Source organism: Tasmannia lanceolata, unplaced genomic scaffold (genome assembly GCF_043159265.1).
Source record: "Tasmannia lanceolata isolate RefF3 unplaced genomic scaffold, GAP_Taslan_0.1 ptg000015l, whole genome shotgun sequence".
NCBI lineage: Eukaryota > Viridiplantae > Streptophyta > Magnoliopsida > Canellales > Winteraceae > Tasmannia > Tasmannia lanceolata.
In genome coordinates, this window is record NW_027518692.1 from 61,023,873 (window position 1) to 61,051,434 (window position 27,562).

The 27,562-nt window shown below is 38.7% G+C and overlaps 2 protein-coding genes across 3 annotated transcripts; both read right to left on the minus strand.

The window, feature by feature from the left end:
* Positions 1-377: 377 nt before the first annotated feature.
* Positions 378-15,447, minus strand: LOC143892823 (solanesyl diphosphate synthase 3, chloroplastic/mitochondrial-like). 2 transcript variants are annotated; one of them, XM_077397715.1, is made up of 12 exons: positions 15,037-15,447; positions 13,806-13,898; positions 13,279-13,359; positions 13,072-13,143; positions 12,654-12,785; positions 12,410-12,496; positions 10,656-10,727; positions 8,663-8,748; positions 7,515-7,647; positions 7,318-7,392; positions 3,276-3,374; positions 378-919 (listed from the first exon to the last, which is right to left on the minus strand). In XM_077397715.1, exons 1-12 carry the CDS (start codon positions 15,178-15,180, stop codon positions 740-742), a joined length of 1,254 nt encoding a protein of 417 aa, XP_077253830.1. In that variant the 5' UTR covers positions 15,181-15,447; the 3' UTR covers positions 378-739. The 2 variants fall into 2 exon arrangements, with proteins under 2 accessions (XP_077253830.1, XP_077253829.1); XM_077397714.1 differs by having other exon boundaries at positions 7,318-7,407; positions 15,037-15,445.
* A 2,292-nt stretch (positions 15,448-17,739) lies between these two features.
* Positions 17,740-27,232, minus strand: FUG1 (Translation initiation factor 2, small GTP-binding protein). The gene is made up of 12 exons (XM_077397716.1): positions 25,041-27,232; positions 24,880-24,912; positions 24,592-24,705; positions 23,879-24,028; positions 23,707-23,805; positions 23,546-23,608; positions 23,217-23,372; positions 22,990-23,055; positions 20,908-21,144; positions 20,453-20,728; positions 20,170-20,358; positions 17,740-18,235 (listed from the first exon to the last, which is right to left on the minus strand). Exons 1-12 carry the CDS (start codon positions 26,595-26,597, stop codon positions 18,074-18,076), a joined length of 3,102 nt encoding a protein of 1,033 aa, XP_077253831.1. The 5' UTR covers positions 26,598-27,232; the 3' UTR covers positions 17,740-18,073.
* Between the last annotated feature and the right edge of the window lie 330 nt (positions 27,233-27,562).

Here is a 27,562-nt window from a genome sequence, read left to right on the forward strand (position 1 = left end):
TAACCCATCTTGTCAGTTTATTATTTAAAGAGCCGCAAGGGCTATTACAGTTTGCAAAAAGCTCTTAGAAACCAATTAAAAAGGAAAAGACAAGCTGTGTTCGTGCAGTTATTAAAGAATAGTTGTGCTGATATCATTTCCCTTCCAAAAAAACACTCAAAAGATAATTAAAACATGGTAGTGTCATTATCAGTACTCTCTTTTTTTGTGGTTGCCCAACATGTCCATAGAGAGCAGTCAGGAACCTGTTTCAATGAATTGCTCACAGTACATGTATGTGAATTCTAGCTGCAAAAATAGATTAAAATCTGAATCCCATGTTCTTCCACCTAGAAGGTTGAATCACCTTGTGTGAATGTCAGTCGGGACCTCGTGGGAATAGAAATGCGAAGCCAATCCATTATGAAATTTACGCATTGGACAAATAGATTACACCATAGATTTTTGAAAAGATCTACATGCCACTGGTATGGAGAGGCTGGCCTAAAAAACACAGTATAGAAGAGTTACAGATTCAAAATATTCATCCACGTTAAGATGTGGGGTCACGGCCATTTCGGCCACTTATTAAGAAACAAGAAAAGCAGCTTTACATGCAAGAATTCGGATCCTCGAATTGGAGAAAAATTATATAAAAAAAACAATTGCCTACTAATAATTAAAAGAATATGAAGTACAAATTAGGAGAAGATGTCCCTCCAAAGATGATATAGCAGTGAAGTAAGCATTTGAGTTATTTTCACTTTGTTCTGGTGATGACTCTGTGGGTGAGATCCACAAGCGCACGCCTAGAAATCAGGACATCCTCGTCGTCACTCTCTGGAAGAGAATCAATTGCTTCAGCGGCAATTTGTGCATGTTGTGCAGCTAGTTCTCTGGTCCTCTGTATTCCGCGGCTCTTTCCCAGGTACTCAAGGGCCTGTGAATCAACATTTATGTTTACCAGTTATAAAAGGAAAATACAGATGCCCATATTCCAAAGAAAGTCCCAAGCCGGAAATGTTTCATTCAAGCGTCTGATTTGTCGTTAATCCGAAACAAAAATAAGCTTCATTTTTTTTTTTGAACAGTAAAGGCGTGTTCTGCAACACTTCTTAAGAGGGCCTTTTCCATTTTTAGGTGTGGAGAGAGAAAAATGCCAAAAATCTCATGAAATCACATTCGACAACGCTGACCCGGAAAACCCATCTCCTTTGTCTCACTTCTTTTTGCGACTAAATGATGAGATTATTCGACTCCGAGTCCCTTAGGTGACTCTCATCTATCTGGCTACAGAAGAAACACAAACAAAAAGGAACAGATGTCCCAAATACAACCAACCATATGCCCTACCATATCTTGTGCCCTTGGTATTAGACCCTATACACAGTGCCTGTACAGCTCTCCCAAACTGGCCAAAAACAATAGGATCAATCTTTATTTTCATTATGAATTGCCCCAACATCCTACCCTTCTCATAAAGTCCCATCATTCCTCTCCCTCCAAATTTGCTAAGCCAATACAAATTACTTTTTCAAAATTTTTCAAAGGGACTCCTGCCCCATTTAAGAGTTATTTTTCTCAATCGAAGTTGGGAATACCCAAGAAACACCAAAACAATATCAAATGGTGCACCAAAGTTTCCGCACTGAAGGAGCAATGAACCATTAAATGATCTAATGTTTCCTCCTTGTATTCGAAAGATAACAGATTTTATTGTTAAAAAAAAGAAATAAAACAGATCTACATAGACCTCAATATATGCTGGAATTTTACCATTCAACATATATATATATATATATATATATATATATATATATATATATATATGAAAAAGGTTTCTGAGGTATCGCTCACCGTGAGCAGCCCTCTAGATACCCCATTCTCTCTCTCTCTCTCTCTCTCTCTCTCTCTCTCTCTCTCTCTCTCTCTCTCTATATATATATATATATATATATATATATATATATATATATAGAGAGAGAGAGAGAGAGAGAGAGAGAGATTAGGCCCACATTAAAAAATTTCCCTACTAAACGGGGAGAGACAACTGATCCTTCTATCTATAGATTAGGCCCACATTAAAATAAGGGGCATGGTAGAGAATAATAGAAACATCTCATATCACAGTTGTCAGGGGAACATCCTAAGTCGCACCGACCATCTGTCCTGATAAGAATGCCACGGAACATCATTTTGTAAAACGCTCTTATTATTAAAAATCGTTGCTGTAAAGGAAGATTGCAAGAGTAGGGAAGGAAATAGGATATACACGGGAGATCGTTGTATGCGCTCTGGCAAATATGGCCTCCGCAGAGCAGCTCAGTAATCCCGACATGAGAGAAAATGCCCTCCTCGATCTCTCCAAGGTCGGTATTCCATCCGTACTTTCTGTATCTCTTTTTTTTGGCACTTATCTCTTATTTCATTCAGTGTAAGATTATCTTCTTTTTTTGGCACTTCTCTCTTATTTCATTCAGTGTAAGATTTTTATTTTTTTTTGGCACTTCTCTCTTATTTCATTCAGTGTAAGATTTTTTTGTTTTGGCACTTATCTCTTATTTCATTCAGTGTAAGATTTTTTTTTTTGGCACTTATCTCTTATTTCAATATATATATATATATATATATATCTGTGTCTGTGTGGAGGAATTCAGGGCTTAAAGCAAAGATCCCTAATTTAAGTAATAACACCTCCAAATTTCCAAGTACCTACAGTTTTTTTTCCGGCCTATGCAATGACGTTTGAAGAATCACCTTCAAGGCTTCAATGACTAATGGACCATTCATAGAGCTAGCGTATCATCTCAGTCTCCAAAGAAGGGCTCTTGCTTCACTCCTAATGTCAGTAATAACACCTGCTAATTTCTAAGGACGAAGGAGAATAAAACCAGTCCCTCACTCCTAATGTCAGTAATATAACACCTGCTAATTTCTAAGGATCTACAGATAAAGGTGACAAATAAAACCAGTCACTCACTCCTGCAATTGAGTACTAGATGCTTTTTTACCTTTTCTTTTATTATTCTCCTTTTTTTGTCAACATCTAAAAAAGCTAAAGGTTCCAAAGCTAAATATTCCATGCAGAAATTCAACCATATGAATATTATTCAATGCTGTTGGCGTAGTGAAAGGTGTGACACCATACAGTAGAAAAATGATAAATGGTGACATTGGTAAATCCAACATAAGGATTCTTGGACCATAATGGTCCTCTATGAAGATTGTTATACGAAGAAAACAGAAATGATATCTCATTGAAAATAGAGCGTGTAGTGAGGCATATGTATACTTACAAGATCTATATCCGACGGGTCGTCAAAGCCCCGATCGACCACTGTCCGCAATTGAGGAAACTCTTCAATGGCGAATAATATTGGAGCGGTTACAATTCCCTATAAAATGAGTAAAGTCATCACCAATTTACCACAAACACATGGCATTTGTTCACATCTGATGTTCAGAATATTGAATTGGATTGTAAATCACAAAAGTGCCACAGTGACTCAAATCATAACTTCATATCTCTAATTATAAGATTTTAAAAATTCAAATAGAATTAAACATAGCACGTGACCGAATCAACCATAGAAGAAAATTCCATGTCAAAATTTAGTTAATATACATTTTATGACTTGTACATGTAGTAACCAGCCATTAAAAAAAAAAGAGTAGTAACCAGCTACATAGAGCATCAAGAACACTAAATAATTGGAAAGAGTCTATGATTAGGAATCGTGAAACATTATCCATTCCGTTTTTAGTTAAATAGATTCAAATGTGATTTTAGTTGAATTGGAGTCAAGTTGAATTATGAGACGACTCAAATATAAACAGAACTGCACGATATCAGAATTACATTTTAAATATTTTCCACGACAACTACCTTGAAGAAGGGTGATATTCCAGCGCACTCATCTTCACAGAAATCCCACGTAAAGTAATAAAGCAAGGAAGAAGTATGCCTCTGTTGGTGCAATGAGAGTGCTATGTTCCTCCGGTTCGTGAAATTCATCGAATACCCTTAAATCATAGTAATCACATGCTCCTGTGAAACCATTTCTTCGTGAACTGGTGAAGTAAATGCATAGTACAAATTGAGGATAAGAGTTTTTTGTGTACCAGGTTCTCCATAAAGGAAGAGTTGTTTTGTCTTGATGAGTTGGCAAGCAATCCAGTCTAACTACAAGTATTTTTCCAGCAACTCTTCAATATCGTTTTCCTCTGTATTTCCCTTCGTAGACTATGAAAAGAAAGACAGGATAGTTTCGAAGACCTTACCATTTACTAAAAAAAAGAGGTCGAACTCAAATTTCGTATAGAAAGAAAGATGTGGGTTGAAATGTTTATAAATATCGCACCCTTGTTATATTGTTTGATATAGTTATATAACTAACACTAACTTCAAGCAGCCGGGGTTACGTTTTGTTCCTTCTTTTAGGAAGGAACCATACATGTTGGTTCTCATCTGAGTGCCGACCCCCTTTTTTTGAATGATAGCCGAGAATTTATTAAAAAAGAGGAGACCAAGATGGACAAAGTACAAAGGAGAAATGAAAAGAGAAATTGCCTTCCCACTAAAAACAAATAATCAAGGGGGGAGGGAATCAAATAATGCAAGTGCTTCTTTAGAAACTCCATCCCATAGCAGATAGTCTCAAGTCATGTTGAAACACTACGGGCGATGAGCCAATCCTATCAAACACTTCATAAAAAAACCTGTCAAATCTCCAAGGGTGATTTTGGGATCCTTTTAGCCAATGAATCACATTTAAGGAGTCACCTTCCACCACCAAGGAATCCATTTGGTTTGTTCCACTAATTTCATCCCTTGGTGAACTGCCCTGACTTCTGCTTCTGATGCATCTGTTTCCCCAATAGGCCCTGCAAAGGCCCAAATTACCTCCCCCAAATCATTCCTCAAGACTACTGATGCCAGCCGGGCCAGGATTTCCCAAACTTGAACCATCAAAGTTCAACTTAAGAAAGCCCGGAGGAGGAGGCGCCCATTCTTGGACCACCTTTTGAACTATTTTCATAATTCAAAAATAGGAGGAGCTGACCCCTATTTTTATAGTTATTTTCTTTTTGAAAAACAATTGTGTATAATTTTGTGTATTTCATGTTCTTAACTATCAAAATCGGTTGCATAAATGTGAAGAAAAAAAATCAACATCAATGTGTTTATTTTTTTTCCAAGATCAATGTGTTTAATTTGTTTGACTAGCTATATGACATAGCCAAAGCACCCTACTTTGAGAAAACCCATGCAGGTAGTCTGTTGTTATCAGACAGCTGCTAATTTGGGCCACTTGTGCAACAGTTGCAGTGGCAAAGAAGCCGTTTGGAGTCCACAACAGTTACATGTTGCACTCTAACGATGGCACTGGAATCTGAGCTCCTAGGCAAAAATTTGATGCTTGAAGATAGAAAGAGAAGAGATTAACTGAATGCTTTGTAGTAGAAGTTGCACCTAATGCTTAATCTAACTATTAGGTACTATATTAGAGAAAGACTCAATCTGTCCAACTATACAGTAGGAAGAACTGTATTAGGGTAGTGGCCCAGCTCTTGAAGGGGGAAGCACATAACTAATAGGGTTCAGGCTTATACGGTTCATGTTGACTCTCTCTCTCTCTCTCTCTCTCTCTCTCTCTCTCTCTCTCTCTCTCTCTCTCTCTCTCTCTCTCTCTCCTATTGCCTGCCTGGAACTCCTGGCAGTCTTTTAAGAATAGCTAACCATGATGCATAGTTTTAGAACTCCCCTGCGTCCGCGTTGACTCCCCGGAGTCCACTCCCTTTTACATTGTCCGCGTTCCGTATTTGGCACTACAGATTCAAATAAAAACTCCTTTGACTCTTCCGAATTATGACCGAATTATGACCGCGCCAAGCGAGTACTCGACCACGTCGTGCCGAGTCGACTAGGATTTTCTTCGGCCGCATTCCGTGCCGCATCCGCGTTTTTAAACACTGCCACGATGTAAAGCAAGATCCATGTAAAAACCGTTAGGTTTTGAAGCCAAAACTTGCTCATCTAACAAGTAGGTTCAAACATCAAAGAAGCATGAGACCAGAAGAGCAGATCCTAATCTGTGATGTCCTTCCAATAATGGTCACCTATTTTGATTGGATGAAATTCAAAGATGCTTTTGTTCTTTTTCGATGAATTCAACTTCAGTTGATAAAAGGGGACATCTACAGATTTATAAGACCACCATCACCATCGTAAAAATGCATTAGTCTCACATGGGCTCAACACCCCAGTTAATTAAACTATCAGCCAAGGCAGTAGCTTCCCTCTGTGTGGGCGAGTACAATGTGAACTATCCCAAGCTCTTGAGCAAATCCAGGATCTCCTTGAATATCTCGTTGAATCTCCAAAGCTATAATATCATCTCTAACCCATTAGACCACATAGGTCATTCTTTATAATCCACCCCACAGCCCTATTAGCATCCTAGACCCATAGCCAAGGGTTCACTCTCCGCCAGCTTAGAGACATTGTTTATAGACAAATATGCATGCCACAGCAACATCAGTTCATTGATACTGACAATGAAAAATTAACTAGTGAAATAATGAAGAATGGGATGGTGAGTACAAGAACTCATTATGATGAGTATGAGAGCCGAGTACGAGAAGTATGGAGGTTAAGTATGAAAAACCGCTTATGATTATTCTGTAGCACTATGATGACTTTATTTAAAATAAGTAATGTTATATTGTATGAGTACCAAAAGGAAACAGTGTCTGGATGCAGGGGTACAAATGGTATTTCTGTGCTTTTCATGATGATTATAACAAGATTAATCACCAAATGATAAAGATGGTGTCCATGTGAAATGCAAGAGTTACCAGCTGTGCCTAGAAATGCACCACTATCTTCCAGAACATTGGGTGGTTTAGCATGACATTCTCACAGGCAAGCAATCATGGATGAACACTCGGCTGTACATAGGAGTAGGACAAACAAGCTTAACATTTAACAAAATAAAAACAAGTTCTATAAGAAACAGATCCATAAAAAAAAGGTTCACAAATTTAGAAAATACGTCAATGTTTAAAATCCCCACAAATTTCTAGCCCAAAGTAACAAGCTATTTTAAGAAGCGAAATAGCTAAATGTGTACAGTAGTACATCACATAGTTGAGTTGCACATGTTTGTCCAACAGTACACATGCCAAACCTATCATATCTAGCTTCGCCTTAGCAAATGAAGGACTTTATTCCCTAATAATTCATATTATTTTGTAAAATAGGAAAGCATGATGGAAAATCACAAGATAAAATCATCCAGAAAGTGAAAGATAAAGCAAATGGGGAAGACGGATTACCTGGCGGATGTCAGACAAGGAACCCTTTCCAAGGTAAGCCGATGTACCAGTAAAATCAAGGACATCATCAATCAACTGAAATGCCAATCCCTTGAAATAAGTGAAAATTTAATCAGTGATACAAATCAGAAAGAAGAGTTATAAACATAACGGAGAAATGATGACTCAAGCATACGATAGCAAAGATAATAACAAACCAGATTTCGACCATAGTCAAAAGCAAGCATTGAAACTTCCGCCGTTTGTCCCGCAAGGAGAGCAATTGCTTTGCAGCTATTTGAAATCAATGAAGCTGTCTTATAGTATGTTTTCTGCAAGTAATATTCCATGCTGTTTCCACATAAAGTGATTTTCAAATTAGTGAAGGTGAAAGAAGCCTTGTAGTATGGGACAAAAGAATTAGTCAGTAACGGAAATTAAGCATTGACAAGATAGAAATCGAGATTAGTCAATGGATTCAGAGTTTCCATACTGGAATAAAAGCCACGATAGAAAATATGGAACATGATAGTAAAGAGACGCTTGGTTAGTAACTCAGTTGCGGATGCAGAAAGAGAAGTGGAGCAGAAAGAGAAGTGGAGCGGATGAATTAATACTGATGAATTTAATAGGGGGTATACAACTTGTTTAGATTGTGTTCATAGAAACTTAGAATCTAGGGAACTTTAACGCTGACAATAGGGTTTAAAGTTTAAAAATAGTGACCTCAAAAACACAACATGCTGACATGTCTGCACATATAACAGTATTTTTTTTGGAATAATTTTTTTTTTTTTTTTAATCTTAAAAAAAAGTCTTTTTTTTAAAGATAACAGAGTGATGTATTAATTCAGAAACGCTTACAGCACATACAACAGTATTAGTGGATAATTTTATAAATTTAAAAGTTAATTTATACAAGTCAAAGATATAGAAACATTTATTTCAAATAAAAAGTACAAAAAGCTACATAAATAATACTACAAAACTAACATTTTGTACGAAAAGGCACGCCGACATTTATCTAATTAATGTGTTTAACATGTGTCCCAATGTAGCACTTCTGTAAAGATGAAGAGACCTTGTTACACAACTTGGAATGTATAAATTTGGACCTACATACAAAATTGACAGAGTTATAGGTGGCCTTGACTCTTGATGTGATGATATTAACAATAGTTGGTGGTGTGAGCAAGACAAGGCCTGGGAGTGGGAGCATGAGTTGAAATGACTTGAGTAGAAGGCTCCAGGTACTAAGGTGTGTATAAATTTGCATATGCCATCCTTTTTCATAAAATGAAAAATAACAAATAAAACAACACAGAGAGAAATTTAATACAAGGTTTTACATGTTAAAAACTTGTACCTATAACGTTGCTCAGGTGTAGTTGTCATTTGCATTGTTTCACCCGTAACAAGATGTTCCACGACAGTTGCCAGTAATGTTACAACCTGTAGATACAAGATAAAGAAAATAACATGTGAAAGAACTGAGAAACAATTGCAAGTTCTGCAGACTGACCAATGCAAGCAACCCAAAACCATCTTGAGAGAAAGGTTGGAGCATCTAAATCCTCGTATAATTTTGATAAATATTTTTTACCCAAAAAAATATCAAAACAAGAATATAACATGCCCCGTAACCAAGGATCAAAGGTGAAAAGCCTGGGGCATAATAATTCACAATTTTAGGTATAAAGTTATGTGATTCTTGTCCGATCTAATTCCAGTTAAAATAATACACATTCCTAGTTATCAATTTTTATACATAAAGAAGTATTTCTATAGAATACCTCCTACAAAGCATAAACAAATAATAGCTCATACAAAGCATCATCGAAGATGTTACAAAACCGATACTATGACCCTGAGTTGACCATGGAATAACAAAGTTACGCTTAACAACATACTTTGCAAGACTCCATGTGTCAAGAATCCTACCATGTGACCATTCTAGCAGAAGTGAAATATTGAGCAAGGACGGAAAGCCACCCTCTCTACCATGTCAAAAACAATCCTGTGCAACTTCCAAAATCTGTCCCTCAAGCCACCGGTTAATCTATTTATTACAAAGGCCCAAGTACAGCGTAGTAGGTAAGGATCCAAAGGGACTAAAAGCCTTAATTGGCCCAGGGAAGCCTTCATTCTAACCCCATATCGGTCAATTAAGTTTAGGGTCCTTCTTTTTAGCAGACCTGGTCTTTTAAGTTCTACTCATTATGCTCTAGATGGTCAATTAAGTTTAGGGTCCTTCTTTTTAGCAGACCTGGTCTTTTAAGTTCTACTCATTATGCTCTAGATGGTCGATTGGGCTCTTTCAGGGTAGGAACTGCCCTAGCAACGGGTGTTTCAAGCAAGGTTGCTAGAGCGGGAAGCGAAGGCTCCCGGAATGGTAGTACGCGGGAAGGGTCTGGGGAAGCGCCGGGGAAGTGCGAAGGGAAGAACCGGGGAACCGCGACAGGGAAGCATGATTCTCATTCTTGTGATTCCCATAAAATTAAAATGATGGGAAGCGACAGGGAAGCGCGATTCCCATTTTGGGAAAGTGAGATTCCCATTTTGGGAAGCGTGGTTCCCACTTTTTGGGGAAGCGCCGAGATTCCCAATTCGGAATCAGTTTCCGGGGAATCGTGATTCCTCAATGCAGGGGAAGATTCCTGCTTCCTTGGTTTCAAGTGGGCCAAGTACCTACACATAACACGAGAATCATGTTTTTTTTGTACCTCGGACACCACTCTGTAGCCCCCAGGGATTCCTGGCCCTCTCCCACCTTACTTACTTGGGACGGAAGGTAAAGCCCTCTTCCATGCAACCGGTTTGAAGGGCATATTCAATCCTAGCCACTTTCCAAAAATTGAAACTTATTACGTATATATGAAAATATATTAAAAACAAAACCACGAAATAATGTTGATTCAATTCAAATACAGCCATTCCCAAATAAAAAATCTGGAAAGTAACAGAAATCCTTAAAAAAAGTGTTGAGAAATGAAATCATACATCAAATTTTGAACACGACATAAAATCTTAACAAAATTTCTGATGCTATTGAATCTTGGATAGGAGGGTGGATGCATAATATTTTCTTCTTTAAGGGTCAACCATGGCATGCCAGGAACAAACAGAATATGAGTCATTGGTTCTCAATAGAACTAGCACCCCTACCTAGAGGACAAGAATATGAGTCATTGGTTCTCCATTCCCCTTATTAATTGAATCCTAGCTCTTGATTTAAATTTAAAATTTCATATCAGAAGTTAAGTTATTTAGGAACTAATAAATAAAAAAATGGAACACTAGAAGAACATCTAATCGACTTTCGTTAAGATAAGAGATCATAATCTAAGATAATTATATACCTCTGTGTTTTTCAATGATGCAAGTGCGACACAAGCTCTTGAAAGCAGAAAATCTCCTGCCAGTACAGCAAGCTGCACGATGAGAACAAGTTTAGGTTACAAACATTAAGGTCACAACTCACAACAGTTTTGTGGCACACAAAATTTATTTGAAATGAAGACCAGACCAGAGCATGGTTTATTGCCATTTGACAACAGTGTTAGATAGAGAATGGCTCCGCTGGAATACACAAAGGAATCTCTGATGGACAGAGCGTACCTTCGCAATCATGTGTTACATTCTAGAAGTTGAGGGCAAAACATAGTTAATAAAGGTAAAATGTAATCAATGAGAAACACAATATATAATGGCCTCAAAATTGTCAGGAAGAAAGTCAGATTCATTATGGAAATGCAAATCCATAATTATAACTTGAACAAACAATTGATAGTCGTCGGTATATAGCGTTTCACAGATACACACTTGACGACGAGCATAAAATAGCAGCATCAACACGACAGTATCGTTTTCATAAGGCCACCTTTCGAAAAATGCCAGGTTGTTCAGCAGGCATCTCAGACGCACATCGATCCATCTATTTGTATAAAATAAATCTCAATTTATCTAGGCTCCCGTTTTTTCTGATGTTGTATATTTGGATTTACATAGTTGTAACGCATTTTCATTTGTTTAGATTCATTTCCATGTATTTTATATTCATGTGAAAATATTTGTATGATAGTATGCAACATAATTATATAATTGTACAAGTATGTCAGGCAGTCACTTGACTGACTCTGCATGTCCTTGTCTGACAACAACGTGTCCATGTCTATTGCTGCATTTGGATACCCTGAATATCGAAATTCTATCGAATGTGACAATAATTCCTGATTTTATTTCGACATTACGGCAATATGTTGGGCATCCAAATGCAGCCTAAGTTACATCTATGTAGCATAGGCATTCAAATTGCAGTATGTTATCTCGTACCAAATGCTTGGTTAGGTTTTTTTCATGTCATTCTCCAAGTAAGTTTCCTAGCTAACAGCTTAATCTAGCTGGAACTCTATGAAACATTTTCAAAAACGATTCTACAATTTGAAATAATATATATTATGGAGGGTGGGGTGGGGGGTTGGGTTGGGTTGGGTGGGGCCTCTAGCACAATGGTTGAGGCTTAGTTGTTCAAACTTGATTGAGGTTGCAGGTTCGATCTCAGCTTACCAACCTAAAAAAGTATTTTACCATTAAAAAATACCATAATACATATTATATCAGATTAGAACTAAAATAGCTTCTTTCCAAGAGCTTTTTTCTAGCACTTTTTATCATGCAAGTTCATCATAACAGGTCACACCAACAGTGCTTGGTTTTGGGTTACGCCCCACCCCCCCCCCCCCCCCCCCCTGCGCCCCTCTCTCTCTCCTCTGAGCAGCTTGTAACAAATTTGTTCACTACTTCCATGGCAAGAAAAGAAACAAAAACCCAATTCTCATGACCCAAATCTCAATGATATAAAGTCACTGGATGAAGCAAGAAACATATCCAGATCACTACATAAATCCTGAGTCCCGTTGATAATGAGGTCGTTGCACCATCCTCATTAATGAAAATGAAAGGTTTCCCAATTTTACAATCTGCAAGTACGTAACCATGTCCTCATGTATGTGTTGGGTTCCAACCCAGTTCCAAACATTGCATTAATGGCAATTTTTTTTAAAAGCGATAAATAGCTTTCACTTCGAGCATATGAAAAATACACTAAACATACCTTATTTCCCATCACGAAATTCAATGAACCAATACCACGTCTAGTATCTGCATCATCTAAGACATCATCATGAAGAAGGCTTGCCACCTGGCCCAAAGAATATATACAGTAACTTATTTGGATATCTATGGAGGGAAGATGAGTTTCCAGAAAATGGCACATTATCAGATATTCAATATACAATAGTAACTGAAGACCATATAAGAAGCATGCGGCAAACACAGCTTAGTTTCCAAATACCAACATGAATCATTTCAGTGATCTCAGCAATGCACTGCTGCCTTGTACGTAGATCCTTTGATACACTCTCAAACACACTGTCGGCAGCTGATTTAGGTATGGGCATATTCAATGCTGATGCCATCAACAATAGTACCTGCACTATCCAATTGTCTGTCATTCCTTAAAGGGAAGGAATGAGGTAAAGGTACATAAGCAAAATAAAATAGTTCAGGGTAATGATGATTTGAATAGTAAGTGAATATGACTGGTGAAGACATAGTAGTCTCAAATGTAGCAATTTGTCTCAACAACAATAACATTAAATTGAGACATAACAAAGCATTGGCTGAAGATGGATCTCAATACAAGGATATAAACAAACAGGCAACCTATTTGGAAAGCATGCTACACGCCTCAATATTCTTCATATGATATATTACCGTGGGACGGAATCTTTTTCCTTCGACCCCCAACTTAAAGAAGTATTCGGCAGCTGACGCCAGCTTAGGGACCTGCATGAAATCGCGTCTATTGGGTACTCAAAATGTATTTTATAGCTATTAGTCTCCATCCAACAAGGCTTCCATAACAATGGAGATGGATAGGAATGAACTGTTCCAAGGATGAAAGAAACAAAGACTCCATACCTCTGCAACCACCATCGAACGCAATCTATTAGCTAGGATCAAAAGCTCATCAGCAACAAGGGAAAATGGATCCAATGGCTCCTACAGAAAAACACTGCATGAGTTATAATAGCATGCAAAAACAAGAAACTATCAATAAATCGTCTCATAACAAATGGGAAAAAAAGAAGTCTAATCCAGGGGATATGATTGGGCAAACATTGCATATCGGTTCCACATCCATGTACAAAATATAAGCACAGCACTTTAGGCTTGAGTATTAATATCAGCCCTCCAGGATTGGGGATTCAAAAACCCCTTCTCTGATAGAGTGATTTTGTGTGTTGGACCATCAACACTAGGACCAACCCAACAAACAGTTGTAGATGTTCTCCCATCTACACAGTGTTGTATGGGACTACACATCATACTTCATATGTGGCATGCATATCATATAATTCGTCAAATACATAAGGAAGAGAGAAAGAGATGTCACACTGGATATGATCTGTCCTCAATAACCAAGTTTGAAAAGAATAATGACTAACCTCAGCAATGGAGCTGTTGTCATGGTGAATTTGATACCTTACATCATGGAAGGCATGCGAACCCCAACAATAAGTTTCTCTGCAATCCATAACCTACCAATCCACAAAAGCAATAAATATTAAGTTATAATGGGTCATGGGCAAAATATAACTGACAAAATAAAATAAAAGTTAAACAACGAGAAATGACATCCGCACTACCTTGTTTTGATAATGGCACTTGATGTAAACAGAGTTAATGAACATGCCCATAATTCTTAAAAGATGATACAAGAGAAGAAAAGAGTTGACCGAAGATGTAGGCTCGAAGGCAACCGGAAATCCGGAAATCATGCTAACGTCAATAATGGGCCATATAGAGTTTTGTTCATCACCAAAAACCGGCATGCATGCTTGGTCAATGTGATTTATGTGGGTTTTTGGATTTTCATTTAATTTTTGGTAAAATTTAAGAAGGTTTTGTCAGGCCCTATGCGATGAAAATATTGTGCACTTCAATGGTCTTCCTCCGTGCCTCATATTCACTTCACATGGCGGTTCTGCCTCTCTTTCCCAATCACCCCATTAGCACTTCTCGTTTCCTACATTTTCTCATTTTCAAAGCACCCTTTCTTTCAGCTTCTGATTCTAGCATTGTTTCTCACACTCTCTCCTAACCCTGGCAACAATTGGTCTGTGTACAGGTTAGGAGGAACTGGTAACTATGCTTCTGGTTTACATGACAGTAACAAATTGAGAACCATAAAGCATGGACAAATGTTGAAAAACTCAAACTAGGTTGGGAACTCGGCCAAGGTAAGAAATAGTCAACTCAGGTGAGTCTTCAACAATTAGCGCAGTCAACTTTTCATTAACTCGGGCTAGTCAAAGGAGTTTTTGACTGACTTGCTAGGGCGAAACCCGGATGAGAACTTGACCAGGGTAAAACCGAGTTGGAACATTTGGATCATGAGGTAATATAGAGAAATGGATAGAAGGAACTTGCATGCGAATAAACATCATATTCAGAAGTCAAAAAAACAGCATAGGCAATCGAAACCATGTTAAAAATCAAGAATAAAAACCCAAAATCAACACATAAAACGATCCTAAGTGGTTTAAGGGTCTAGCCTAATATATTCCAACACTCTTAGGGCTTTTGGCATATTGGTTAGGTAGCTAACAAAAAATGCGTGATGTAAATAACTAATCTGCATCAAAAAGCAAACTAGAAAATGAACAAAAATCATACCTTCAAACCAATAGGAAATCGTGAGCAGATCTCCAGAGGCTTTCTATTGGAAAAAGAAGAGTAAGAACCCGTCGAGAAGAACCTTGCGTGCCCTTGGAATCTCGATTTACAACTAAACCTTCTCAGAGCACATCTCAAAGACATCTTTCGGAAGGAAAATAGGAAAAGGTAAAGCAGCTCAGATCTATTGAGATCGTTTAATGAGAAGATGAAGGTAAAGGTGATCGCATTCTGAGTGTTTGGTCTCGTTCGCAAAAAAGAGATCTTTTTCTTCCCTTTTTTCTGGAAGAGAAGAAACAGAAAATGAGAGAAAAAGAGCTGAAAAACTAGATCCTTTTACTCTCAGAGGAGAGAGACGCCGCCCAACCTTGATTTCTGGGGCTTTTGCTTTGGGCACGTCACGGGGGTTAATGACGCATACCGGCGCTCAATAACTTTGAGATGGATTTTGTACCACATGAGTGCTTAGATTTCCACCGTACAATTATTGGGCCCACACAATGATCTGGACTGTACACCCAGTGGGCCCCACTCTGTAAAAGCCATGGCCCACAAGTTTCAAAAAATCATGCGAATGGGAGTATGGGATACTTGAAATTTGGGTCGGGCTCAACCCGGTTTTTTGCCGGGTTGGGTTGTGGGTCGGGTTGGAATTTTATAACCCGATTTACCGGGCAATCCGACCCGAATTGTAACCAGACTTTCTATAAAATTTTTCTATTTTTTCAACTTTTATTAATAAATATGGTTTTATCGTTTTAGACTTTTCTTTTTAGAATTTTAAACTTTTGGTGAAAGTGACCCACAACTGGCAAAGCAATGAAAGCAGGTCGCATACTCTCTTTTCATCTTTACTCTCTCTGACTCTTTGTCATTTTCAGTTTTTCTCTTTACCAAATATAAGAGCTAAACTAACAGTAGAAAGTGAAAACCCTAAGATCTAAAACTTCTTCTTCTTTTCTCCTTTACCAATGAAACCCTAACCCCACGTCACGGCTACATAGAATCGTCACCACGTCTCTGGTCCGCAGCTTCACTTCCTCCTTGCGATGTTTTCAGTATCCCATATCTCTTTTCAGTGTGTAGCACTATGATGTTTTGATGCATATGGGAAAATTGCAAATTATATTGTAAGAGGCTTGATGGTTTTGCATTACAATATCAGAACTGTGTTCATGCACCAGCGGCTATTAAACTGGTTGTGAGTATGGTGGAATTCATTCAAATAGTTATGCTCTCTGATTAAACATTGTGGTTAACTCATATCAATCATCAAATGGTTGTGAGTTTGGTGAAATTCAAATCAAATCTTGCAGTTAAGCTATGTTTTTTTTTTTTTTTTTTGTGAATTGGAAATCGGGTTGGGTTAGGTTGAGAAAATTGCAATTCGGGTTGGGTTGGCTTGAACACAACCGGGTTGGAAATCAGGTCAGGTTGCACCCCTAACTTGAAAAGCAGAGCAATCAGCAAAGGTTTGTTCTTTCGATGCCATTTTCAGGGGTCCATCTATGTTATGGTGGGGCCACATGGAATCATTTTTGTTGGCCCAATCTTGTCTACAAGTAATGAGCAAAATCTAACAAAAAAAAAAGAAAAAAGAACTTACATTTAGGGGAGATCTGGGCAGTACTTTTATCGTACCGCCCTTGATACGATAAGAGTCTGCTGTTGGATCAAATATCAAGGGTGGTACCACCCACTCTGGACTTCCTGGTCAGGCACCATATAATTTCTCGGTTTTAGGGCGTGATCGGCAACCATATTTAAAAGGGATCTTCCTCTTTATTATTTATTAGGTGTAGAGAATTAAAAAGGCAAAAAAATTTCGCAAATCCTGTTAGGCTATACCTGACTGAAAATGAGATTCGTTGGAACGTCTGAGAGTCGCTTCGGAAGATTCTCATTAATCCGTTTCACCATTTAATCAATCAAGAACGAGAAGCCTTGCTGAACACAACCTTATTAGGGAAAAACGAAGTTTTCAGGAAAATCTGCTAAAAGAATAACTCGCCCTTTTCTAAAGGCATGTTGCAAGCTGCAACCATTAAAAAAAATTCAAGCAATTCCTATTTATCTAGCATTTACCGAATGCAGGAGAAGAGAAGAGAGTGCCGGTGAGGAGATTTGAGAGGGCAGTGAGTGAGGAGCAGTATGAGATGGGCAGGAAAACTAGGGAAAAGAAATTCCCTCTCTATAATAGATTTTTTTCTCCGGTTTTCGGATTTTCATCCGCATCTCATGCTCTCCTCACTCACCACGCCCACAAATCTATTCTCCTGCTCTATGTGCCCCTTTCTCGCACTAGGTCAGTAGGGATTCCATGGAGTGGGTGCGGCTTGCGGAATGCCATCCTTCATTTTTTGTCATTCTCCACACAGGAAAAAAAAATACAAAAACGCGGCCGAGAATGGTTAAAGAACACCGCTAGTGCCAAATCATAAGTTGTCATGAGATAGGGTCTCATGGCATCTCTTCACTATTTTTGTTGCTTTCGATCCCAGGAAGCCTACCGGATTTGATTCTGCTGATATACTGATTATCTAAGAAATTATTGAAAGGGATGAAAAGCAAGACATATACTTGAGGAATAAGATCAAGTTCTAATAACACAAAATAAAACTCTGAAGGTTCCATGTGAATACTGATTATGAACCCTAGAGGTTACTCTCTCTAGGATCTGAAAAAGTATTGTAAGAGTAGGAGTAGCAGCAATTTCTCTTCATTGAACACTGTAAGAATCAAAGTCATACAGCATTGAAAAATAGGGAAAAAATCCCCAAGAATCCTCATAACTGACACAGAAGGTTTGTGATTGAAACTTCATTAAGTAAAATAAATATCACTTCCTTACAAAAAGAAGCTGGCAAGTAAGAATTATGTACACTAGCATACAGCTTGGTTAATCGCACACCTCCTATTCTCAGATCAAGATTTTGGATGCAAAGGCAGTGATGGATACTATAAAGAGGTAAATACATTTCTTATCCATCAAGGAATGCTTACCAAGTGACTGATCCCTCCATGCTATTTCAGTTTTTTACCTTCCCACGCCTGCTCCTGCAAGTGCAGCTTCAACTGAAGCCGATGCCTCTTCTAGTGTCCGTTGTTTCTTTACTGCGTTGAAAGCCTCAATAACATCACCAACTTCCCAGTCTAGGAAATCATCCACGCCAATACCACACTCCAAACCAGCATTAACCTGCCCAAATGAAGAAGTGGCATGTGAATAAAAAGAAGAGGGCAGGTAGTTGTACAAAATCAATAGATTAAAAATGCAGATGCCACGAGTGTTGAAAATCGACACTACGGATTTGGACTCAGTGCTTGGCCGAGTTAATGGTTTTCTGGGTTCTTAGTGCCAAGTCCCACAATTGCCAACTACAATTGTTTATGGATAGAAAAGCCAAATTAACGGTCAATTTGCCAAGTTCATGGAAATAAAAGCAAGTGTTTATTTTTTGGTTTCTGCGGAATTTTTGTTGTTTCTCCTTTGGAATTCCTCTCCCCTGCCCACTAATAATCAAACCTTATCCATCCAGAATACCCAGAAAAGTCCTCTTCACTCCCCATCACCTTCTTAGTTTTCCGTAAACCCAACCCTAACCATGTGAACCCTTTCCTTAGGGTTTTAACTGAAATGATGGAACCCTAAACTGAAAACCCGGAATGTTCTCATCCCATATACAAACCCCAATCCTGAAAGGGCAAACCATGACTTTTCTCCTCTTAGTACCAATCTTTCTCCTCTTCAATCTTTCTCATCTTCACAAATTCGTTTGACTAAATTACTTGTAGGCCTCGTGCGCGTACCCCCCCACTACCACAAACTTCGACGTGCACTCTCAGTGGAGGCCGCTAACGTGGGCCTTCTTTACAAATTCGCTACGATTATTTTCGATGACCACTTCCAAGATGCATATTTCAAAAGCCAAAATGTAAACTTCAGACAACACTCAGTATTTGTTTTTAATATAAGAGTGTTTATTTAAAATGATGCTTGAGAAACATATGTTTCGTAACAAGTTCTTCTAGTTTTAGATGCAGATTCCAACTAATCAGGATCATCTATTTCGACTCACTCACACTTTATCCATGTCCAAAACTACGCCTAAGAAGAATTGAATATGCCTACATGAACATGACAACCACTAGCACCAGCAACCAGAGAAAAAGTAAAAGAAGAAAACAACAACTTAAAAGAGGAGCTTCATGGCAGCCCCCACTCACCCAGTCACAACCGACTGCATAAAGAGAGCCAATTGAACACGCGCGCGCGCGCGCACTACTAACATGGAATGCTTGTTTGCCAAAAACTCCTTTAAACTGTCATAGAAAAACGTGAAAACCAGGGCTTGCTCTACTCCTGACCCAAAACCAAGGCCTTAAACCAGAAAGGAAAGAAATAATAAGAACCAATAAACCTCTTAACTCGAGCTATCCTGTGGGAAAATATGCTCAAACATGTCTGTTAACATACCAACTTCTCCAAAAGCTTAAGCTGTTGGAGAAAGGCGCTATTTATCTTTTATACTTTAACACTCCCCCGCACGTGTGGCCCACTTGGCAAACACATGGAACATGTGGTCCCACTTTGGGCCGACCATCGCATGTGGATTTTTGCTATCTGGGAGGTTTGAACTCGAGACCTTTGGCTCTGATACCATGTTAACTTACCAACTTCTCCAAAAGCTTAAGCAGTTGGAGAAAGGCGTTATTTATCTTTTATATTTTAACAATGTCCAGAATGATGTCATTGACACTCCCAACAACAATAAAACATGTCTAATGGACCAATACACATCACTGAAATGCAAGCACAGATACAAAATGGTGTCAAACCCCTTCATGTTCACAACTCAGCTGACAACATCGACACATGTTTTCTCCACCCAGGACAATTTGGCACTTGAACCAATTCCTTTGGTTTTGAAAATAAACAGATATCCAGCACTCCTTCAACTAGATAGGTACGAGTAAAATGACCAGTTACTAGGAAAAAGATGCAGATGTCTGTTGTTTGTTATTTTCAAAAGCAAAACTTCTAAGCTAAGAGTCTTTAAATTTACTAGAACCGTGCATCTATGTTGATATCAATCGAGGATATGTTTGCAAAAGTTGTCAACGGAAACATACCTCTTTCACCATTTCCTTCACCCGCCTCAGAGAATCAAGGGTGCCAACATAAACAGTCTTCCCATTTCGGGTGATCCGTACGCCACAGCCCTTCATTACTTTACCTTCTGTCACCATGCTTCCGGCAACACGCCCACTGCCACTCCTGAAAATGGCCCGGACATCTGCAGATCCAATTGGTATTTGTTCCTGCAAGTGATGCACAAAGTGGCAATTCAAAATTTCTACAGTTTAAATGGAAAGGAAACAAACTCTGGTCCATCAAATGTGCAATTCAATTCACCTCAACAGGCTCCAGGAGCCCTTCCATTGCGCGCCGCATTTCATCTATAAGTTCATAGATGACCCTATATGTCCTAATCTCGACACCTTTGTTATCTGAGTGACTCTTTACTGAAGCCGGTACTTTGACATTGAATCCAAATATAATGGCTTTACTGGCAACAGCCAAATCAACATCACTAGCGCTTACATCCCCTGGTGCTTGCAGCAAGAATTTCAATGTGACATTATTCTGAGGGAGCACCTGAAGGGCTTGTCTAATGGCCTCAATGGATCCCTGATAATGATGGGGATGTTACAAGTCAGTTGCAATGGAGAACCTTGGGCATATAGCTCACAGGTCACAGGAAAGGGACAAGGAATTGAGTAAAACCATTTACACATGACCCTAACCAGTTAGTATGGGGAAAATTATATCAACATTAAAAAAAAACTATATTAGCATGGGGTACAAACCTGCACATCAACCTTTAGGATTATATTCAGCTGGTGCATATCTAGACCTGATTGCTTTCCTGCTGAGACGGCGGATGCGAAGGATGACAGTGTGACCTTCATGTCCCCAGCTTTTGCAGAAATCCGTTCAGTCCTTAATGATTCTGCACGTGACTCTGCCTTCTCGCGTGCAACATCAAGGGAGTCAACAACTTCAAATTCATCACCAGCGACCGGAACATTGTTCAAGCCAATAATCTGTGGCAGAGTTGCATAAAAGAACAAATACTCAGAAGTAAATATAGGAGCACGAAGGGGTCTGAAAACTAAGACGGTAAAATGCAATACGACCAGTTCATGGAAGATTAAACACGAGTGCTAAGATGTTGAGATGTTGATGGAAGATTAAACTAAGAGGGTACATACCATTCAAAAAAAAAAATCTAAGAGGGTACATGGTTTGCATGGACACATGTGCCCAAAAAAACATTGTTCTGGTTAAGAATCACAATCCCATAAAGACAAGCAAACTTCGCGAGCCCACCCCACAGACATTTTCAGATTGTGACATCTTGTCATTTCTATGCCCCCGGCTCATAGGTAAATACAATGTGATCAAGGAAGGGATAATGCCATTGCATCCCAAATAAAAAAAGTATCCAATCCAACAGTGAGAATGGAACCGGACGTGAGAAGGCACGAAATGTAAATCTCTATAACCACGGCATCTAACCCTGCAACCAAGCTCGGTCATGGCATCCTAAGGCTCAATTCAACTGCCAATTTACGATATCCTTGCACCGTAGCCAACTTATCATATACTTCAGTTTTTGGGATCTTTCACAAAAGAATATTGCTGAGATCAAGCCCTAAGCTACAAAGGTGGCAGGTGGGAACAGGCACCCAACCACTGCAGTAGGAAAGAGATTGGTAACCATAAGAGAGATGTGAATTGTAACTGAAGTCGACACATAGTTTCAAAGAATAAGTTTTACTTCCGAGATAAGTGTTTGTGATAAGCATATTTCAACAAATTTTCTCTGACATTACAATTTAAAACATCATTTATGCTTGGTATTCTTTAAAGAATTATTTGATATTCTAATTTCTGATCTGTCTCCAACTTTCAAAAGATCTTTCTCAACACCTCGGCCATCAAATTCAAAGAAATGGGGCAATGGATCTCCCTATATCATGCAAAATGAGGAGAAGATGCGGAGCTATAGATAAGGAACAAAATTCTCACGGGTAAGTTGCATGCCACAGATGCTTCTTTTTCTAGGGCAGAGCTCTCCAAAACTCTATGGAAAATTTCTCATCATACCAGTGATATGCCTTCTCCTTATGCAACTTTGCCACCAAACCAGGTTGTACAGGAGATCTCTTTCTAATTTCTCTCACGATCAGCCAGAAAAGGTGTGGAAGTTATTCATCAGTCAATGAGCTAATAATTAAGGATTTTTGTTATCTTCAGCAGGTTCATGTTTGTTATTTTACTTTTTAATAATGATACGTCTTGTTGATCATTTCGCAAGGAGGAATAAAAATAAAAATAAAATAAATAAATATAAATGATCAGTGTCAAATTGGAAACTTCAATGCAGAAGAACACGAAGTTATCAGTTACTTGGTCTGCCATAACAATAGATCAAGCTATGAAAGAGAATATATCCAATTTCACATTGAAACACAACTGTTTCATACATATAATATACCAATTTCATATTCAGAGAGAGGAAACATAGCCTAGAAGGTGATGTCTACAAGGATGATGCAAAACTAGCTTGCAGAACCACAAAAAATATGCTTTCAACATCGCAAGATTGAAGCTGTTGAGCCTTATTTGATAAGAATAACCAGAACCTTGCCTTTCTCAAATAAAACTTGCATTACAAACAGTTTAGAATAACTTTGACACATCAAGCTACAAGCTGGAAATTAAGGTATAGAATTAAAAGTTTCTAGAAAAATAGCTTTCACTCCAATGATAAGAAAGGTTCAGTACTGCACATGCTAGTTTAATCCATCAGATGTCATTACAGTTTCAGAACATAAGTACAGAGGCAATAGGGAAAATTTAAAAATAAAAAATAAAACTAAAACCTGAACAGCTGTAGATGGTCCAGCTTCGTCAACACGTCCTCCCCTGTCATCAAACAAGGCCCGCACCTGCCCACAGGAGTAATGTAAAAGCAAACTAGTCGGTCAAATGTATAAAATAAATTAAAAACGATGCATATTGCCGCATTTAGATCCCAATTATTGAATAGAGGAAGTCATGTTTATCTTATTGCAAGCATTTAAAGTTTCCCATCGTGTTCTTAACCGACCTTTCCGAAGGCATCGCCACAAACTACCACATCTCCCCTCTTGAGGGTACCATTCTGCACAATGAATGTAGCTACAGGTCCTTTTGATTTATGAAGAGCTGCCTCAATGACAGTACCCTTTGCATTCCTATGAGGATTGGCCTTCAATTCTTGCAACTTTACAGTTCAAATGGTTAATCAGAAAAGTTCGAAGATGTATCTAAAGTATTGAATTCACCCTATGGTAAACACTAAGGACATTATGATAATTAATGATTCATTCGAACCAACACCAAAGCCAGCATGTTGACAACTGTAATTAAATGAAATTCTAAAACCATTCCACATACCTCAGCAATAAGCATGACAGTTTCCAACAAATCATCCACGTTCTCCCCTTTAAGAGCACTGATCTGATGGAGGAAATGAGTCGAGTATAAGCTCCCAGAAAGAATGTAAAGTCTCATTGAAAGAGGCGTGCATCATTTGTATGTTATAGGGGGGAAGATACCTGAACCATAGGGACATTACCGCCCCAGTCTTCTGGCATTAGGCCAATGGAAGAAAGTTGTTGCATGACTTTGTCTGGACTAGCTCCATCTTTATCTATCTGGAGAAAAATATTGGCTACAGAAGAAAGAAAAAGGAAATCCACGTCTATTAGAAAAGGGCAAAAAGTGTACCTTTGTAATAGCAATTACAACTGGCACCCCAGCAGCTTTGGCATGAGCTATGGCCTCATTTGTTTGAGGGCGAACTCCGTCGTCGGCAGCAACCACAATGATTGCAATGTCAGTTACCCTTGCACCACGTGCCCTCATTGCACCGAATGCCTACGGAAGAGGATGTGAATGAATGATGATATGTTAAAGAAAGCAAAAATAAAGGTAAAATCGGGATATAATTTGCAAAGGGGGTTATAAGATCATTTGGACAAAATCGGCTACCATTAAAAAAAATATCCCATGTTTTATACGTCTACTTTGCAATAACTTTGTCCAATTGGTTGCTATGCGGTGTTTCTACTTTTAGGCAAAAGTTATTTCAATATATCAATAATAATAATACTAATTACAAGGGAGATAACATATGCACTCCTTTTTATATCGGCGCTCTATTTTAAAGTTTAAACTTCTCCGAATGGCTGTTGATAGCTTTTTGGAACTTGCAACAGCCACTGGGAAAAGTGAATAACAGAGAGGAGTTTCAATGTCAAAACAAAGGAGTGCAGATACCATCACAAAAATAATAATGATTGTTATTATTATTAGAAACTTACAACTCCAACCAACAGATGTCAAAATCTATAACAAGATAGACCAGAGATTAGAAGAAAACAGTATCCTATGGCAGCAAAATACTGCACTGTGAATTACGGACAAGCCTTCGAATGTACCTCATGGCCGGGTGTATCAAGAAAAACACATGGCTGAACCTTGCCATCAACAGGAACAAGCACCTTGTATGCTCCAATTCCTTGTGTTATCCCACCTGCTTCAGATGCAGCCACCTGCAAAAGACAAATCGTCAGACATTTTTTGAGAGAAGAAAAAAAAACAGGAAAAGAAAAAAAAAACAAAACAAAACAAAAAGAAAGGTGATGCCATAAGATATCTGACTCAATATATATGCATTCAAAACATGAAATTAAAAGTGTTTTATGTGATTAAGCTTCTCAAATCACCTTGCTCTTGCGGATATAGTCCAAAAGAGTAGTCTGGCAAAACAGATAACAACAATATATTAGCATATCTAAAGGTTATGAATGATATTTTTCGATTCAAATCAAAAACTCATTGCTCTTATAGCAACATTGAAATGAAAAATACCTATCTTAACCCTTACCTTTCCATGATCAACATGACCCATTATTGTAAGAACTGGAGGCCTATCTTCTAGCATGTCCAAGTCCTCCTCTTCAAGTACATCCTTCTTTTTTGCCATATCTTCCACTTTAACAGGGTCAACTTCCATTACTTCCACTTCATATTCCTTACATATCATCTTGACCATGTCTTTGTCCAATGTATTCACTGTATCAGGTTTAATCCCCTTTGCAAACAGATACCCAAGAATATCTGCTTCACTGACTGCCAAGCTGTAAGCCAAGTCCTCTGTTAACATTCCTTCTTCCCCAACCTCAAGAATTTCAACTTTAACAGGAGCTGCTGCCATAGCCGCCTGGAGCCTAGCTGCCTTACGACTTGCCTTACTCCATTTTCTGCCTTTCCTCGCCGTTCCAGGAATAGAGACATTTAGCTCTGAGGCGTCCTCATCAGGAATGCTATCATCAACCATGCGCCTCCGCAAACCCCCGGCTGCATTGGATTTCTTGCGACGCTCGTCTTTAAACTTTGATACGGTAGAGCCTTTAGCTGGTTTTGGCGGGGCTAAAATGGCTTGTGCTATCAGAGGATCAGCAGCTGATTTCTTGGGTGCGAATTTGTCTACAAGAATTGGCTTTCGATCTTTTCTTTTCAAGTTGGTATCTTCATCTTCAGAAACTAATGGTCTTGGAGCAGCACCAATGTCCTTCAATATCACTGGTTTCTTAACTGTGGGTGGAGCAGCTACTGCAGGTTTTGCTTGCAACCTCGGCTGCACTTTTGGAGGTGGTTGAGGCCTCAGAGGAGCAGGAGGCTGAACTTCTACTCTCTCTGCCTCTTCCACCTTAGGATTATCTTTCTCAACATGAAATCGATCCTTAACAACCTTTTGAACACTTGCAACTGGATTCCCTTTCCGCCACACACTCTTCAATGTTTTAGCCTTCTGGTTCGACGCCGAATTTACAAATCTATCTACTCTAGGATTAGGGCTTGTCGATACAGATTTACCATCGACACCACTCACTTTATTAACCAATTTGCTTGAATTTGCAGTTTCCAATTTTTCCGCCTTCTCTAAAACCTCCCCAAGCGACTCAATCACTTTATCTTTATCTTTATCCTCTACAAAATCAGATTTCTCACCCAATGGGTTCTGAGAGAGTTTTGTGGGTGACCATGGAATCGAGTTTTGGGGGTTTACAGTTAGAACAGGTCCAGCCCTTGGACGGGCCTTCAAAACTGGCTTGGGAGAGGGCTGGATGACAATATCACCATCCTCGTCTTTGCTCCCCCTAAATGTAGAATCAGAAGAAATTGAATTCCCCAACTCAGCAACCAAATCCGTCGTGACTAAGCATCTACAGACCAACATGTGATCCAGCCACATCTGCCTGCTTGTAGAATTACGTAAACTACTACCCTGAACTATCATAGATCTCCGAATTACTAATGGACGCAAATTAACCTTCTGAACTACGATAGATCTCCGAATTACTAATGAAGAACTTTCAAGACCAACAGAGGGACTTGGTCTCACACTTCCCAACGTTGCCAGGGAAGCAAAGGAAGCCATGGCCCTTACAGAAACCCTAAATTCAACATCAAAACAGGAAAAATAGCTTTCCCGGACCTACTCCACTGGCATCCCCTTAAAATATTACACAAACTAACAATCTGTACAGAATAGGTCTCGAATTGTTGGAACAGAGAAACTCTGTGAGGTAAAAAAACAAACCCTAGACCGAATTCAGTAATGAAATGCTCCCAATGCTGCAAAGGCCAAGTTATTCGACTTCTAACACATTAATCTCCGGAAAAATCTAACAGTGAATCAATTAGGGCGACAGAATTTTCAGGAAAATCGAGGAATTACAGTGTGAGGTTCTTCGGGTAGAGAAAAAAATATAATATGAGAGGAAAAGTTTGCCTAGTTTCTCTCTTTCGTGAGGAACATAAACCCTAATATTGAAAGAATGTGGAAAGGGAAGGGGTAAAAGCTTACCTGACAGAGTTCAGATTTTTTTTTTCTGTTCTTCAGCAATTTTGTGGATGGAAATATGGTTTAAATTTTCGTATTTTCTCTCTTTTTAGGGAAAAACTGTCATTGGGATTTTATATGGTTGGAGAGAGAGAGAGAGAGAGAGAGAGAGCGGTTCTTATTTGCATTTGGGGGTATGTGTGGCTGCCTCTCCTCTTGTCAACTTATTATGTGATAAGGTTTTTGATCAGGATTTTCATACCTTCTGGTTTTTGTAGTGAAGTACATCGCAAGGCTCCGTTTCGATTACCGGAGTTAGGAATCGGAATTGGAATCGGAATCGGCATTTTATTCCCATTCCAATTCCTATTTTCTTGTAAATGGAAGGGGAAAATAAAAAAATACAATAAAATTTCATTCTAATTGGGTGAGATTAGAATAGCTTGTCTTGGAGCGGGAAACCGATTCTGACATTTCCCCCCTTTTATTCCGCGTCAATGTCAAATTCTTGCCCCTGATTTTGTTCATTTTTATTGACCAAATGGTGGAATGAGATGGGA

Bases quoted from the DNA above. Each gene is read 5' to 3' on its own strand.
- LOC143892823 (XM_077397714.1), bottom strand. From the start codon at position 15,180: ATGTCTTTGAGATGTGCTCTGAGAAGGTTTAGTTGTAAATCGAGATTC. The intron at 12,497-12,653 runs GTTGGTATTTGG...TCTTTGGGCCAG, and splicing joins AGATCACTGAAATGATTCAT to GTGGCAAGCCTTCTTCATGA. The intron at 3,375-7,317 runs GTAATCCGTCTT...CTCATTTTATAG, and splicing joins CCTTGTCTGACATCCGCCAG to GGAATTGTAACCGCTCCAAT.
- FUG1 (XM_077397716.1), bottom strand. From the start codon at position 26,597: ATGGCTTCCTTTGCTTCCCTGGCAACGTTGGGAAGTGTGAGACCAAGT. The intron at 23,373-23,545 runs GTATGTGGAATG...TGAACTGTAAAG, and splicing joins CTGTCATGCTTATTGCTGAG to TTGCAAGAATTGAAGGCCAA. The intron at 18,236-20,169 runs GTATGTTTCCGT...TCATTTGGGCAG, and splicing joins TGAAGGAAATGGTGAAAGAG to GTTAATGCTGGTTTGGAGTG.